Source organism: Scardinius erythrophthalmus, assembly GCF_964197995.2.
Source record: "Scardinius erythrophthalmus genome assembly, chromosome: 24".
NCBI classification, from domain to species: domain Eukaryota; kingdom Metazoa; phylum Chordata; class Actinopteri; order Cypriniformes; family Leuciscidae; genus Scardinius; species Scardinius erythrophthalmus.
In genome coordinates this window covers 7491240-7505625 of record NC_138244.1, presented here as the reverse complement: position 1 = coordinate 7505625, position 14386 = coordinate 7491240, and the positions used below count along the sequence as shown (strand labels likewise).

Sequence of the window (14386 nt, the reverse complement as noted above, 5' to 3'; positions counted from 1 at the left end):
AAGGGCTGTTTATGCTCTTTTTAATCTCGGAAATGAGGTTACTGGTTCACAAATGAAAAAATACTGTGCCAAGTTTCATTTCCACTCCAGTGATTACAGCTGACAAGTCACTGATGCGGTTTCACTTCAGCTTTAAGCCCGGTTATTATAACCAGGTCGGTATAGAATCAGTGGAAATTTATTCGTTAGCTATTTTAGCTAATTTTGCCTGGTGCTGCTCTGCTATTGGTCAGATGAGTCTGTGTCCCGACACGTGATTGGACGCAGCGGAGGCAGGATCCCTTTGGTTCATCCGATACCTTCATTGATCCTCCTCATTCTCTTGTCTCCTCTCCTCACATCCTGACATCAGTATTTATAACCCAGAGAGACGCACACAAGTCCCGCGTTTCTCATGAGTCATCGGATCATTGAAAATACATTATTGACATAAATATTTAATAAATGGTAAAGCTGTGTGCTGGCACATTCGGAAATGGGTTGGCTGAAAGCGAATAAACCAGATTTAGTGTCTTAATGAATGGAAGAGAAAGGTCGGAGTGAGTCATTGTTCAGAGCTCAGTGAGACACTCTGTTCTGCCCCCATGTGTACACATTTAAAACTACTCCTCAGTTTAACTAAAGGATGTTTGGAAAAGCAAACTAGCAGGACTGCATTTCTCAAAAGCAACTAAGTTGAACGTAGAGACCGTTGGTGTCAATAGTTCTACGATATACTTGGGGTTACAATGCTTTCGAGATACTCAGCCCTGAGGTGTCTTGACCCTATTTTATTTTATTATTTTAATTTTTCACATTTTAGTATCATTTATTTTATAATTATTATATTTTTTTAATTCAGAATTTGCACAAAGTTCATTTAAAAATGGAAAACTACCATTTTTATTTGAAAGAGCACACTACCATATGTTTGTTTATTGGTTTCATTTATTTATTTACATTTTCTATATATTTTACATTTTTACATATTATTTTATCTTCTTTTTTTATTCAGAATTTGCACAGTTAAATAAAAAAAATAAAACTACCATGTTTATTTGACAGAGCATACTACTTTGTTTGTATATTTATTTATATATGTATTTAATTTTTTTATATTTAGTATTATTTTATCATTATTATATATTTTATTTTAATTCAGAATTTGCACAAAGTTCGACTAAACATTTAAAACTACAATATTTATTTGAAAGAGCATACAGCTATTTGTTTATTTATTCTTTCATTATATAATATATATTTAAATATATTAATTATATATATATATATATATATAATTTCTTTTAAAAATATATTTGATCAATATCATTTTTTTATTCAGAATTTGCACAAATTTGGATGTAAAATTTTTAATCTATAGTATTTATTTCTGAATTCTAAATTAATGAATTAAACATGCAATGAAGTGAGGTTGTGTAACAACAATTTTGCTCATTTATCACTGCATCCTGTTTCAACATTTAGTGTGCTGTACAGAGTAAAGTGTATGTTCAAGATGAGTTGACTCTGAACATATAAACAGGAAAACATGACATTTTAAGATGTTTTTTCCATTGTTTTCTGGTATCAGGGTGTCCGGGACCCAACTGGGGCATCCATCGCCCTCTACACGGCTAAACTGCACCATCCCAGTAAAACCGGAAACCATGTGGTTCTTCAGGCGCTGTTCTACCTACTGGACCGAGCTGTGGAGAGGTAGAGAGTGTGAAAGACTGTTAGAGAACTGAAGGATGTTCAGTTGACACAAAATGTTCACGGTTTCCACAAAAATATGAAGCAGCACAACTGTTTTCAACACTGATAATAGTAATAAATGTTTCTTGAGCTGCAAATCAGCATATTAAAATGATTTCTGAAGTATCATATTCAGCTTTGCATCACAGGAATAAATTACATTTTAAATATATATATATATATATATATATATATATATATATATATATATATATATATATATATATATATATATATATATATATATATATATATATATAGAAAACAAATATTTTGAATTGTAATAATATTTTACAATTTTACTGTTTTTTTACTGTGTTTCTGTTCAAATAAAATCATCCTTGTTGAACATAAGAGACTTCTCTCAGAAACATAAAAAAAATCTTACCGATCACAAACTTTTGAATGCTAGTGTAGGCAGTTGGACATACACTTTATTAATCTTTGAGATGACATTTAATGAAACCACATATTTTAAGTTGCAAAGTTATAATTCTCTCTTTCTTTCCTGTAGTTTTGAGACTCAGAGAAATGGACTGGTTTTCATTTATGACATGGCTGGATCCAACTACACTAACTTTGAACTGGACCTGAGCAAAAAGATCCTCAATTTGCTCAAGGTGAGTTTCTGTGTTTTGTCTATCTGTGGATTTCCTGTTTCTGATGGACATCCTTTCATGTTCAGAACTATGAGTACAGGCATTGGAGTGTGTGGGTTTTTGGGGGGTTTAGATGTCAGAATAAATCAGAAAAATGTTGTTCTTCCGCTATTGTTCTCAGGGTGCGTTCCCAGCACGACTGAAGAAAGTGCTCATCGTCGGCGCTCCTGTGTGGTTCAGGGTCCCGTATAACTTACTGAGTCTCTTACTGAAGGAGAAGCTCAGAGAACGGGTTAGTACACACACACACACACACACACACACACACACACATATTTACTAACAGTTTATCTTGCTGTGCTTTATATCTCTGTGACCCCTATGGAAGCTTCTTTCCACCAAGGAATAAAAAAATAAAGGTAATTAAGACTTTATATCTCACAATTCTGACTTTTTTCTCAGAATTGCAAGTTTATATCAAACATTTCAGAGAAAATCGGTCAGATATGCAGGATATAAACTTGAAATTGCGAGACAAAAAAGTCAGGACTTTATAACTCGCAATAATTAATTTATTTCTCACAATTCTGAGGGGAAAAAAGTCTGAATGTCTATTTTGAGAAGTAAACTCACAATTCAGAATTTTTTTTTCTTGCAATTTCGAGTTTAAATCTTGCAATTCAGACATTTTTCCTCAGTATTGTGATATCCACCTCGCAATTGCGAGTTATAAAGTCAGAATTGGGCAATTCTGAGAGAAAAAAAGTCTGCTCATAATTCTGACTTTTTTCTCGCGATTGCGAGTTTATATCCTGCAAATCTGATATTTTTCTCAGAATTGTGAGATGTAAACTAGGAATTGCGAGAAAAAAACTCCACAATTACCTTTATTTTTTATTTCCTGGCAGAAACAAGCTTATATGGAAAGTAAATATAATATTAAATGATAAATATTACATATAATATTAAGTATTACAATATAATGTGTTTAGTTTTGTCATGCTATACAAAATATTGAGATTCCACAAAGTTTTACATGGCAACAGCTGGTTTAAATCAAAGCCAGTGGAGGTTGGCCTGTCAGACTATCTTGGTCATACTGGTTAGACTAATTAACCAACTGGTCTTTCTGTTTGCCCCACTTTTCTCGCAGTAGTGGCAATTATTTGTATGTTTCAGTTTTTCTAAACATGAAATGATCTTCACCTGTTCTCAGGTTCAGATGGTGAAGATGGCCGACCTGCGCCAGCATCTGCCCAGAGACTGTTTGCCTGAGCACCTGGGCGGCTGCTTGCCTCTGGACGTGCACAGCTGGAACATGCAGCTGCTGTCCGAGCAGAACGGACGTGTGGATCCCGTTGATGAGCTGGTGGGGATCCCGCTGGAGAACACGTCCATACACACGCCTGGAGCTGAGGCCATGAGTCTGGCTGAGCTCATGGCGAACCTGAACCGGGCCCAGCGCAGCGGGATCTACCTGGAGTACGAGGAGCTTCGCAGAGAGCAGCCGTCTGGAACCTTCACCTGTGCGCTGTGAGTGTGGATGGTGAACATGTGAGGTGTCCAATCAACCAATCAGATTTGAGGGATTGGTTTATGTGCTTCTACATCAGTGTTATTCACCTACCATTTCCCTCTGATTTTAGGGATATGTTCTGGGTAGGGGTAGGTTAACTGCGTCCGAAATCACATAGTCTCTTGAATAGGTACTTATTTTGAATAATTAATTACTTCATTACTGCTAAAAAAGAACGTTCTATATAGAATGAATGTAATCTGGATGGACTACATTCGCCATGTTGTCATTATCTTGTGACCAACCAGCGTCAGTTGTGTTGCTTCACTGTCATTCACAAATCCTCTACCGTGGCCTCATGGGATAGTAAAGTACTTTTTGCCTACTCTTTTGAAACTGTGAAAGGCCTACTGTTTTTCTCCTATTATACAGTAGGAAAGTATGTGATTTCAGATGCGGCGTTTTTGGACAGGAATGTTGTTTTGGGATCAACATCTTTTTACATCTTTCTTGGCAAAATAAGACTTTAACTGTCTTCAGCCCTTTTTGGACGGGATTAACTTTACAAGGGTACTAGATGGAGTAATGTCATTTTACCACAGGACGTCTGTAATATTAATGGGCAATTCGCACGGGGTAAGATATCTCGGTAAAACTAGCAGAAATGGGAGGGGAAACTCGATTTGCGCATCGCCGTCACCCTCCTGTCGTCATGTGTGTATTACGTTGCTTCCTGATATCACGTGCGCAAACACATATAACCTATATTTATATATATAAAACAGTTATGTCCAGTCGAATGATTGTTAATATTAATTAACTTCAGATTGGATTGTGACAGATTGTGAATCTTTACTGACATTTCCCATAATGATTATTGAAATGGCACATTCGGACGGGACTGAAATCACAGAGAAGCTCTGGGAATTATTACTTTACCCCAACTCTCCAAGTTAAACTCCTGTCCCAATAGGGCTTTAGTAACTTTATTCGTTTTTGTTCTTTTTAAATATTACTATTTAAGTTTAAGAAACTTAAGACATATTTCAGTTATTTGCCAAGTCAACATTTCTAATCTTTTAATTTTTCATCTAACGTTTATATTTTGTTTTATTTCTGCTTTATCTTTATTTCAATTAACCAAAATGTTTTTAATACTTTTAGTTAACGATAGTTACCCTGGGCGGGACTTGATTTATTCACTGGGATTGTGCAGCCAAAATCAAGACTGTGATTATATCAGCAGAAAAGAAAGTTATATTATTTGAAAACTTCCTCAGAATAACATGCACTGATAATTTGTGCACAATAATTTGATTTCACATTGTCGTTGATCCTTTGCAGGGCTCCTCACAACCAGGAGCGGAACCGCTATGGCGACGTGCTGTGTCTCGATCAGACTCGCGTGCGACTCAAAGCGAGGAGAAACGAGGTTTGTGCTGTCTGATGTCATTCAGTTTAGACCCTCCTAAAACTGATCTGTGCTAACGTTCAAGCGGTGTTAGAGAAATCCTCTTCTGCTCATCAAGGCTGCATTTATTTGATCAACCATACAGTAACAACAGTAATGTTGTGACATATTATTACAATTTAAAATAGCTATTTTCTATTTGAATGTATTGTTAAAATGTAATTTATTTAAAGCTGAATTTTCAGCACCATTACTCCAGCCTTCAGTGTCACATGATTCTTCAGAAATCATTCTAATATGATGATTTGATGCTCAAGATTATTGATTATTATAATCAATCTTGAACACAGCTGTGCTGTTTAATATTTTTCTCAATATTCTTTGACGAATAGAAACTTCAAAAGAACAGCATTTGTTTGAAATAAATATCTTTTGTAACATCATAAATGTCTTTGCTGTCTTTGATTTCTCTTTGCTGAATAAAAGTATTCATTTCTTTTAACAAAAACACTGACCCCATTTTGATTTCAGAGATCAGACTACATAAATGCCAGCTTCATGGATGGATACAAACAGAAAAATGCATATATTGGGACTCAGGGTGAAAATAATCACACAATTTATAAATTAGATTTAGTGAAACGATTTTAAACCTACACTGGAACTAATGCCTCTGTTGTTTCTTACCAGGCCCACTGGAGAAAACCTATGGAGATTTCTGGAGAATGGTTTGGGAGCAAAGTGTGCTTGTCATTGTCATGACAACAAGGTAATACGTCACCCGAATCACGTACTCTCTTGAGTAGTTACTTATTTTCAATACAGAAAGTTATTTTTTAGTGGTTGAAAAGTATGAACTCATGGGATGGTAAAGATCATCCGAGGACCTTTTGCCCACTGTTTTATTAGTACAATGAATTTGGACACACTTCTTTTGTCACAGACTGTCTTTTAGGGATGCATCGATATGAAAATGTTGGCTGATGATACCAATAACTGATAATTCTTCATATTTGAAAGCCGATAACCGATATATTGGCCGGTAAATCTAAAAACTAATAATTTTTGAGAGCCTTATTACAAAAACAATAGTCTCACCATGTCCCAAGCATGTTCTCATTATAATTTTATTAAGCCTATATGACAGACTTGCATGGTGTACTTAAATGTATTTTGCTTTTCAAAGTGATTTCAATCATATTTCAAGCGATTCAAAACCATCACGGCAAACAGTGCGCATCTGAAGTGTCTCATTATTTATCAGCTTTAATAAACTGGCCAATTTTTCTTATCATTGGCTGATAACGATGACATTAAAATGAACATATATCGGCCGATACGGATATTGTGGCTGATGTATTGTGCATCCCTGCTGTTTTTCGCCTACTATATAGAAGGGAAGTATGCGTTATCAGATGCAGCCAGAGAGTCTAGTTTAGCAATATGCAGGAAATGATGTGTAGCCTTCCATAACCAGACTTTTTATTATCACCAGAAAGTCTAGTTCAAATTGCCACTTATTCAGGCCAAAAAGCACCCACTCAGACAGGAAGAGGTTTTCTGACCAACATATATAAAGTGGCCAATGTCTTCTTATGCGATGTTTCACATAAATCAGATTTAACTGTAGAGCAAAATGTAATGTACAATTGAGCTCATGAGTTCACATCTTCTTGCTAAGAAATGTTTCAAAACTCTTAAATATCTTCAGAGAAAATGTCTTGAGAAAATCCAATGACTAATTTGTCCTCTAGTGTAGCAGTCTGGGAACATAAAACAACTTTGTTGCCTGGTGGGCTGATAAAATGAACCATGACTTCTAGAAATATGTAGAAGTCAGCCAACAGATTTTCCGACTCTTGTTACTTTTGTTTTTTGATGCTTTCAAAAGTGATTCTGTATAACTGATCTGTCCTGAGATCAGATTAGAGCTGTGCCATATGGACTTTGTCACAGCGGATTAAAAATAAATGCTGCTTAGAGATGCGTGTGTGAATGTGTGTTTGCAGGACGGATGAGGGCGGCCGGAGGAAGTGTGGACAGTACTGGCCCCAGGAGGAGGGCGGTCAGGAGGTGTACGGGCACATCGCTGTGGTCAGTCACAGAGTGGACAACCATGCGCATTACAACCAAACCACACTTGAGCTGCACAACACAGAGGTAACACATGCACCAGTTTTATATCATATTTAATGTTTGCTTGTTTTTTTAATGTAAAAGCTAACTGTTGATCAATGAACACCCAGTCAGTAATAATGATTTCATATATGATTTATATAATGATTCAAGTTTCACAAACCACCTTTCATAATGTAGTCTATAGTAGGGCTGGGCAATACTACCAAAAACATTATATTTTGAAATTTGTCAGCATTTTGTTGGTATTTTAGCTATGTCTTTATGTATTTGCTCTGAAATGGTGTAAAATAACTTTTAAGCATCATTTCAGCCAAATAGCTATTGTTGCAAATTAGATTCAAAATATAAGAATTCAAATATCGTAAAAATCTAGTTATATAATTTCAAGTCATGATTTCCACCCTGTTTTTCCATTAATGAAAACAAGAAAAACATATTTAAATATTTATATGCACCATTATAGCAATGCATAATAACAAATGGTGATATAATCATTAAAATAATTAAGAATATAAAATAAAAATAATACAGATAAATTCAATTATAATGTTTTATATATATATAAAGTATAAACCAGTTATTTTGAATTATAATATTTCACAATATTATGGTTTTAAATGTGTGTGTGTGTGTGTGTGTGTGTGTGTGTGTGTGTCTGTGTGTGTGTGTGTGTGTGTATATATATATATATATATAAAAATTTAATACATTTAAAACCATAATATTGTATATTATTACAATTCAAAATAACTGGTTTATATTTTAATTTATTTTATTTCTCTGATCAAAGCTGAATTTTCTGCATCATTAATCATTCTGATATGATGATTTGCTGCTCAAGAAACATTTCTGATAATTATTAATGTTGGAAACAGTTGCGCTGCTTCATATTTTTGTGGAAACTAATAAAAAAAAAGTCAGGATTATTTGATGAATAGAAAGTTCAAAAGAACAGCATTTAACTGAAATAGAAAGCTTTTGTAACATTATAAATGTCTTTACTGCCACTTTTGATCAATTTAATAATTTTTTGCTGAATAAATTTCTTTAAAAAAAGAAAACTCTTACTGACCCTAAACTTTTGAACGGTAGTCTAAATATACTAATAAATAAATAGTCTTTAGGAATCTTAATGACCAAAACAATTGTGTTAAAAGGCAATATTCACAATGCTCTGATGTACTGTATATCGCCAGCGAAATCATATAATAAATGTTCAGTTAATCTGACTTTGAAGAAAAGTAAAGTGGAACAGTTTCTAAACTTATTTTATTGTTGTTTTTCCCCAGACGTTTGAACAGAGACAGGTGACTCACTTTCAGTTCCTCAGCTGGCCTGATTACGGGGTCCCGTCCTCCGCACTGTCTCTGATTGACTTCCTGGGTGCCGTGAAGTACCAGCAGCAGTGGGCGGTCCAGGCTTTCGGCTCACAGTGGAGAGGTCATCCGCTCGGCCCGCCGATGGTGGTCCACTGCAGCGCTGGCATCGGCAGGACCGGTCAGTAATGAAATATATAACAAAAACATATCTACATATTAATGAGGCACTGAAAGGGATCTCAAATTGCATACTTCCTACTGTATAGCAGGCGAAAAACAGTATGTGACAACAAGTATGTCGGATGTAAAAAAAAAAAAATAATAAATAAAAGAAGTACCCGGATGATCTACCTCTTTCGGTGAGATTCTGAAGTGTGCATGTGATGGACACTTTACTATCCCATGAGGCCACGGGAGAGGATTTGTTAATGGCAGTGAAGTGACGCTACTGACTCTGGTAGATGACATGATAATGATAACATGGCAAACGTAGTATGTCCAGATTACATTCATAATTTTTTATGAAAAGTAATTACTTATTCAAAATAAGTACCTACTCAAGAAAGTATGCGATTTGAGACGCAAACATAAAATTCTGCCAAAAATTGTCATTTACTAATAAACCTGTATGACTGACTTTCTTCTGTGGAACATAAAATAAGATATTTTGAAGAATGTTTGAAACCAAACAGTTTCGTTTCCCATTTAAAGCTCCAATATGTAACAATTTTGTAATAAAATTTCCGAAAATAACTTGCACAGTGTGATATATTTCCTCCAGTTGTGTACTTACAATATCTCAAAAGTCTCCAAAGATTTTTTATTTAAGAGAAATTACGATTTTAAATAACTGTCCGTCCCGGAAAAGAAATGTCACCTCTCAGTGACGCAATGTCCGCACTATCCTTTTTTTCCGGTGTGGACCATGTGATATTCCACCACACCGGAACATCACATGGTCAAATGCGGAAGTGGTGGTTATAGCGTTATAGCCATAGACTGTATGGTTATAGCTGTTATGGATCACGATTACTCTTTGGCGAGTATTGAAGTGCCAACAAAACGAAAGCGTCCATATTCGGATACATGCAGAATGTGTGACAAACGAAGGAATAAAACCCGGATAAATATCGGCCAGGCGTTTTCGAGATGGAGAGAGCTGCGCGACAATCTTGGACTTGACAGAGACTCTGCTCTCGCGAGTGTATTGATAGTGTATTTTTTTATTGTACAAGTAACGTAATAGTTACAGTAAAGATGATTTTAATAGATATGAATTAATGACAAATAGCTGTAAGTTGTAACGGGATAATATAGCATAACATTTCACGTTCCTTGCAGTTCATTAAATATGATGACATAAAATAATACGATCAGACATACAGGTAATACAAAAACGAATAAATTACCTCATCCGTGATCATGATTCATTAATTCCATTTAGATACATCGCTAGATGGTGAAAACGCATTAAAAACGACATCTCCCATCGTCACCTCCTTCATAGCGTCATCAAGCTTCGCCTTTGTCATTGTTGGAAATGCGCCCTCTTGTGGTGAAATTTTTTTACATATTGGAGCTTTAATGGAAAAAAACAAATGCAATGGAAGTCAATGAGAACCTGTTTGGTTTGTTCCAGGTTCCACAGAAGAAAGTCAGTCATACCGGTTTGGTAAATAATGACTGAATTTTCATTTTTGAGGGAACTATCTTTTTTTTTAATGGATTTTCAGACTGACCTCTTCTTCCCGCAGGTACATTTTGTGCGCTGGATATCTGTCTGTCCCAGCTGCAGGATGTCGGGACCCTTAACATTTGCCAGACGGTCCGACGAATGAGATCTCAGCGTGCCTTCAGCATCCAAACACCCGAGCAGTACTATTTCTGCCACACCGCGATCCTAGAGAACGCCCAGAGACAGGGCCTGCTTTCAGCCAATCAGTGAGCAGCAGGGCCCACTCGTAGCCAATCAGAGACTGAAAAGGCCTATTCTTAGCCAATCAGTAAGAGGCCAGGCCTGCTCTCATCCAATCATAAGACAGGGCTCGTTTTTGGTTGATCAGCGACTCAAAGACAGAATAATTCCCAATCAAAATCACTGGGTTTTTGATTAATCTGTCACTATTAAAAAAAATGGCAGCATAAATAGTAACCATAAATGACTGTTTGAAGGGGGTTGTCTAAATGTTCAGTGATCCAGCTGTAGTGTAGTCTAATGTAATGTTGTGCTGCATTTTGTGCAGTTTACTCTGTGAATTTCACATGAAGCTTCAAATCAACCGTGCTCAAATGTGATTCAGGACAAACATTGGAACGAGTGTACAGTTTCTGGCATTTGGTGTCGTTTTGTCACACTGTAGGCGTTTCTATTCAGTGACGCCTCAGACCAACAGACTGTCTTTAAGGGTTATTTCACCCAAAAATTTAAATGATGTCTTTATTTACTCTCCCTCATGTTGTTTCAAATCCATTTTACAAGCTTTTCTCATGGAACACAAAAGTACAACTTGAATGTCCCAGGTGCTCTTCGAGAGATAGTTCACCCTAAAATGAAAATCAAGGCATCATTTACTCACCCTGGTGTTGTTCTAATGTCATATGCCCTTCTTTTTTTTATTAAATTAGAATTTAAAAAAAAATGTCCTGCTCGTGGTCATTCATATAATGGCAATTATTTGCGGTCCAAAAAAGAATGAAAAGTATACGGCATTACAACAACACCAGGGTGAGTAAATGATGCCTTAATTTTCATTTTAGGGTGAAGTATCTCTTTAATGAAAGAGAATGATGGTGGATGCTGTCGAGCTCTAAAATTTACAAAATAAAACAATGAAAGTAGTCACATGGAATAAATTATTGCTATTTTTGGAGTTTGACAACATCCGTCTCCATTAAAGGGATGGTTCGGAGTAAAATCAACCTAGGGTCGTTTGCACCATGACCTCGAGCCAAACACCCCCCAGAAGCCTTTTTTCTCTTGGTTGAACATTATTAAAGTTAGAGCTTATTTACAGATATCAGCTGAATGGTTAGTGCAGGCGCTAATGGATCCAAGGTTGTATCTAGTAAATGACCCCACTAATAATGGCCAGAATTGTACCAAACTTCTACAGTAGTACAAATAGGTTCTGTACTCATAAAACGAGGCATTGGAAAGTTTGTAAGTACATCAGGAGTTTATTTAAATAACACTTGCCTGACGGCTCATGCTACCGCTAACCCGGACGTCGACGTCACTTTAGTGAGTTGGGAAAAGCACGTAAAAGTCCTGTCAGGAAGCGATACATAAGGATGTAGTGTAACGACGAATTATTATTTTTTACGAAGTGTTAACAACTTAGTGTTAACTAATAATTGTTGCAAACTGGTATTACCAACAAAATATTAGTGCATTCCTGGAAGTGGGCGTTGTTACACTACATCCTTATGCATCGCTTTCTGACAGGACTTTTACGTGCTTTTCCCAACTCACTAAAGTGACGTCGACATCCGCGTTAGCGGTAGCATGAGCCGTCAGGCAAGTGTTATTTAAATAAACTCCTGATGTACTTAACTTTCCAATGCCTCGTTTTATGAGTACAGAGCCTATTTGTACTACTGTAGAAGTTTGGTGCCATTCTGGGCATTATTAGTGGGGAATTTACCAGATACATCCTTGGATCCATTAGCGCCTGCACTAAACCATTCGGCTGATATCTCTAAATAAGCTCTAACTTTAATAATGTTCAACCAAGGGAAAAAGGCTCGTTTGGCTCGAGGTCATGGTGGAAAGGACCCTAGGTTGATTTTACTCCGAACCATCCCTTTAATTGAGACGTTATATGGAAAAGAGTAGTGTAAATATGCTGCTGCTTTTGTGTACCATGATGGTTGAAGAAAGTAAGTCATACCGGTTTGAAATGACATGACAGTGAGTAAATAATAATAACAGAATTCATTTTTTTAAAATAAACTAATCATTGAATTATTCAACTTCATTTAGTTCTACTCAAATTTTTACTCAGAGTTTTATACTCCGTTCGACCTATGAGAAACAGTCATTGCACACTATAGATTTTTATGTATTCGCTGGATTTGAATGCAGATTTATTGTCTAAATGTATAGACAATATTTTGCCTGTCTGTATTTTGTGTGTCAACTTTGGAAAATGTCTCTGTAGTTTGTAGGACATTTTTTGCAGTAGCATCTGAAGAGCGGGAAACCGTAGATGATGGGTTAGAGGGCCAGGACGAGGAAAGTCTTCTCACATCAACCGGGTGGATCGGTAAACCTCTATAATGCAACAATTACTCAATTGATATAGTCTTTAATTAGTGTGGTGTAAATGTGAGATTGCTTCATCGAGTCATTTACACTTTGTAATAATTCTGTCTGTTAATATTGTACTAATAACCGGTTTAAAATATCTAAAAGCTCCTGTAAAGTGCATTTAGAATCGCTTTTTATTTTGTTGTGGGTTAAAGGTGTGTTTGCTACTGAATTCATATTGAATTTTCTTGTAGTGAAGCATCTCTACACACACACCAATGATTCCAGGATCTGCAGTCCTGCCTCTCTGGGCACAAAATGTGACCATTTGTATTTTTCTATTATACCCACGCTTTTGTGTCCTTACTTATTACTCCCAAATATATATGTAAATTATATTTTCTTTTATATCCAATTTTATCTTTTTTTTTCTTGTTTCTTATGTCAATGGAAAAACTAACCTGTAATGTCAAGCTTATGATTATCAATAAGTTTGCGAAGTGCTTTGATATGCAATTTAAGAGCCTTATTCCACGTGTACGTTTGGATTGAGTGAAAAGTTTATGTGAAAAGACTGTACAGGTATCAACTGTCTCTCATTCTCAAAATAGAGCTGTCCAAACTGCAATGTCATTCAAGCAAAACCAAATCAAAACCATGTGTTTTAGGTTTATTAAATGGAAGGGAAAAACTATATACTGACTGAGTGTTTTAATTGAACCTTTCACTACTAGATTAAAGGTCATGTAGTAATTCTTAACCAGGTGTATGTTCACCCAAAAAGGAAAATTATGTAAGCATTTACTCATCCTTGTATTGTTCCAACCCTGTATGAGTTTCTTTCGTCTGTTGAACACAAAAGAAGATATTTTGAAGAATGTCGGTAACCGAACAGTTGATGGACCACATTGACTTCCATAGTATATATATATATATATATATACATACATACATACACACACACACACACACACACACACACACATACATATATATATATATATATATATATATATATATATATATATAGTGAGTAAATTACAGAATTTAAATTTTTGGGTGAGCTATACCTTTAATATTCTTTGTGAAAATAACACACAAAAATTGTTTGCAAGTTTTCCAATTTATGTGCATAAATCTTAGAAGAATGTTTGTGCTGCCTGTTGTTTTTCACCCACAGTATCCGTTTTATTAATAAATTCCTTTATTAATATTAATGATAATGTAAAATTATATCAAGTATAATATAATTTTGGTGTCGATGAAGTAGATACAACAACAACAACAACAACAACAACAACAACAAAAAATGTGAAACACTACTGAGATACTTTTATTTTTAAAAGCACACATAAAATGTCCTTACAAACGTTGAGGGGGGAAACCATAGACTGGGGGAAACAAACAACCGTTGGCTCT

At 35.6% G+C, this 14386-nt stretch overlaps 1 protein-coding gene across 1 annotated transcript in view; it reads left to right on the top strand.

The window, feature by feature from the left end:
• Nucleotides 1-13653, top strand: part of ptpn9a (protein tyrosine phosphatase non-receptor type 9a) — a 19829-nt gene extending 6176 nt beyond the window's left edge. Inside the window, exons 4-14 of the mRNA XM_081356633.1 lie at nt 1571-1695; nt 2249-2354; nt 2515-2625; nt 3550-3866; nt 5194-5281; nt 5792-5861; nt 5951-6029; nt 7270-7420; nt 8689-8896; nt 10473-11643; nt 12477-13653. Of these exons, the coding sequence (XP_081212759.1) occupies nt 1571-1695; nt 2249-2354; nt 2515-2625; nt 3550-3866; nt 5194-5281; nt 5792-5861; nt 5951-6029; nt 7270-7420; nt 8689-8896; nt 10473-10663 (1446 nt within the window). The 3' untranslated portion in view covers nt 10664-11643; nt 12477-13653. The remainder of the gene's footprint in view (nt 1-1570; nt 1696-2248; nt 2355-2514; nt 2626-3549; nt 3867-5193; nt 5282-5791; nt 5862-5950; nt 6030-7269; nt 7421-8688; nt 8897-10472; nt 11644-12476) is intronic.
• Nucleotides 13654-14386: the final 733 nt, after the last annotated feature.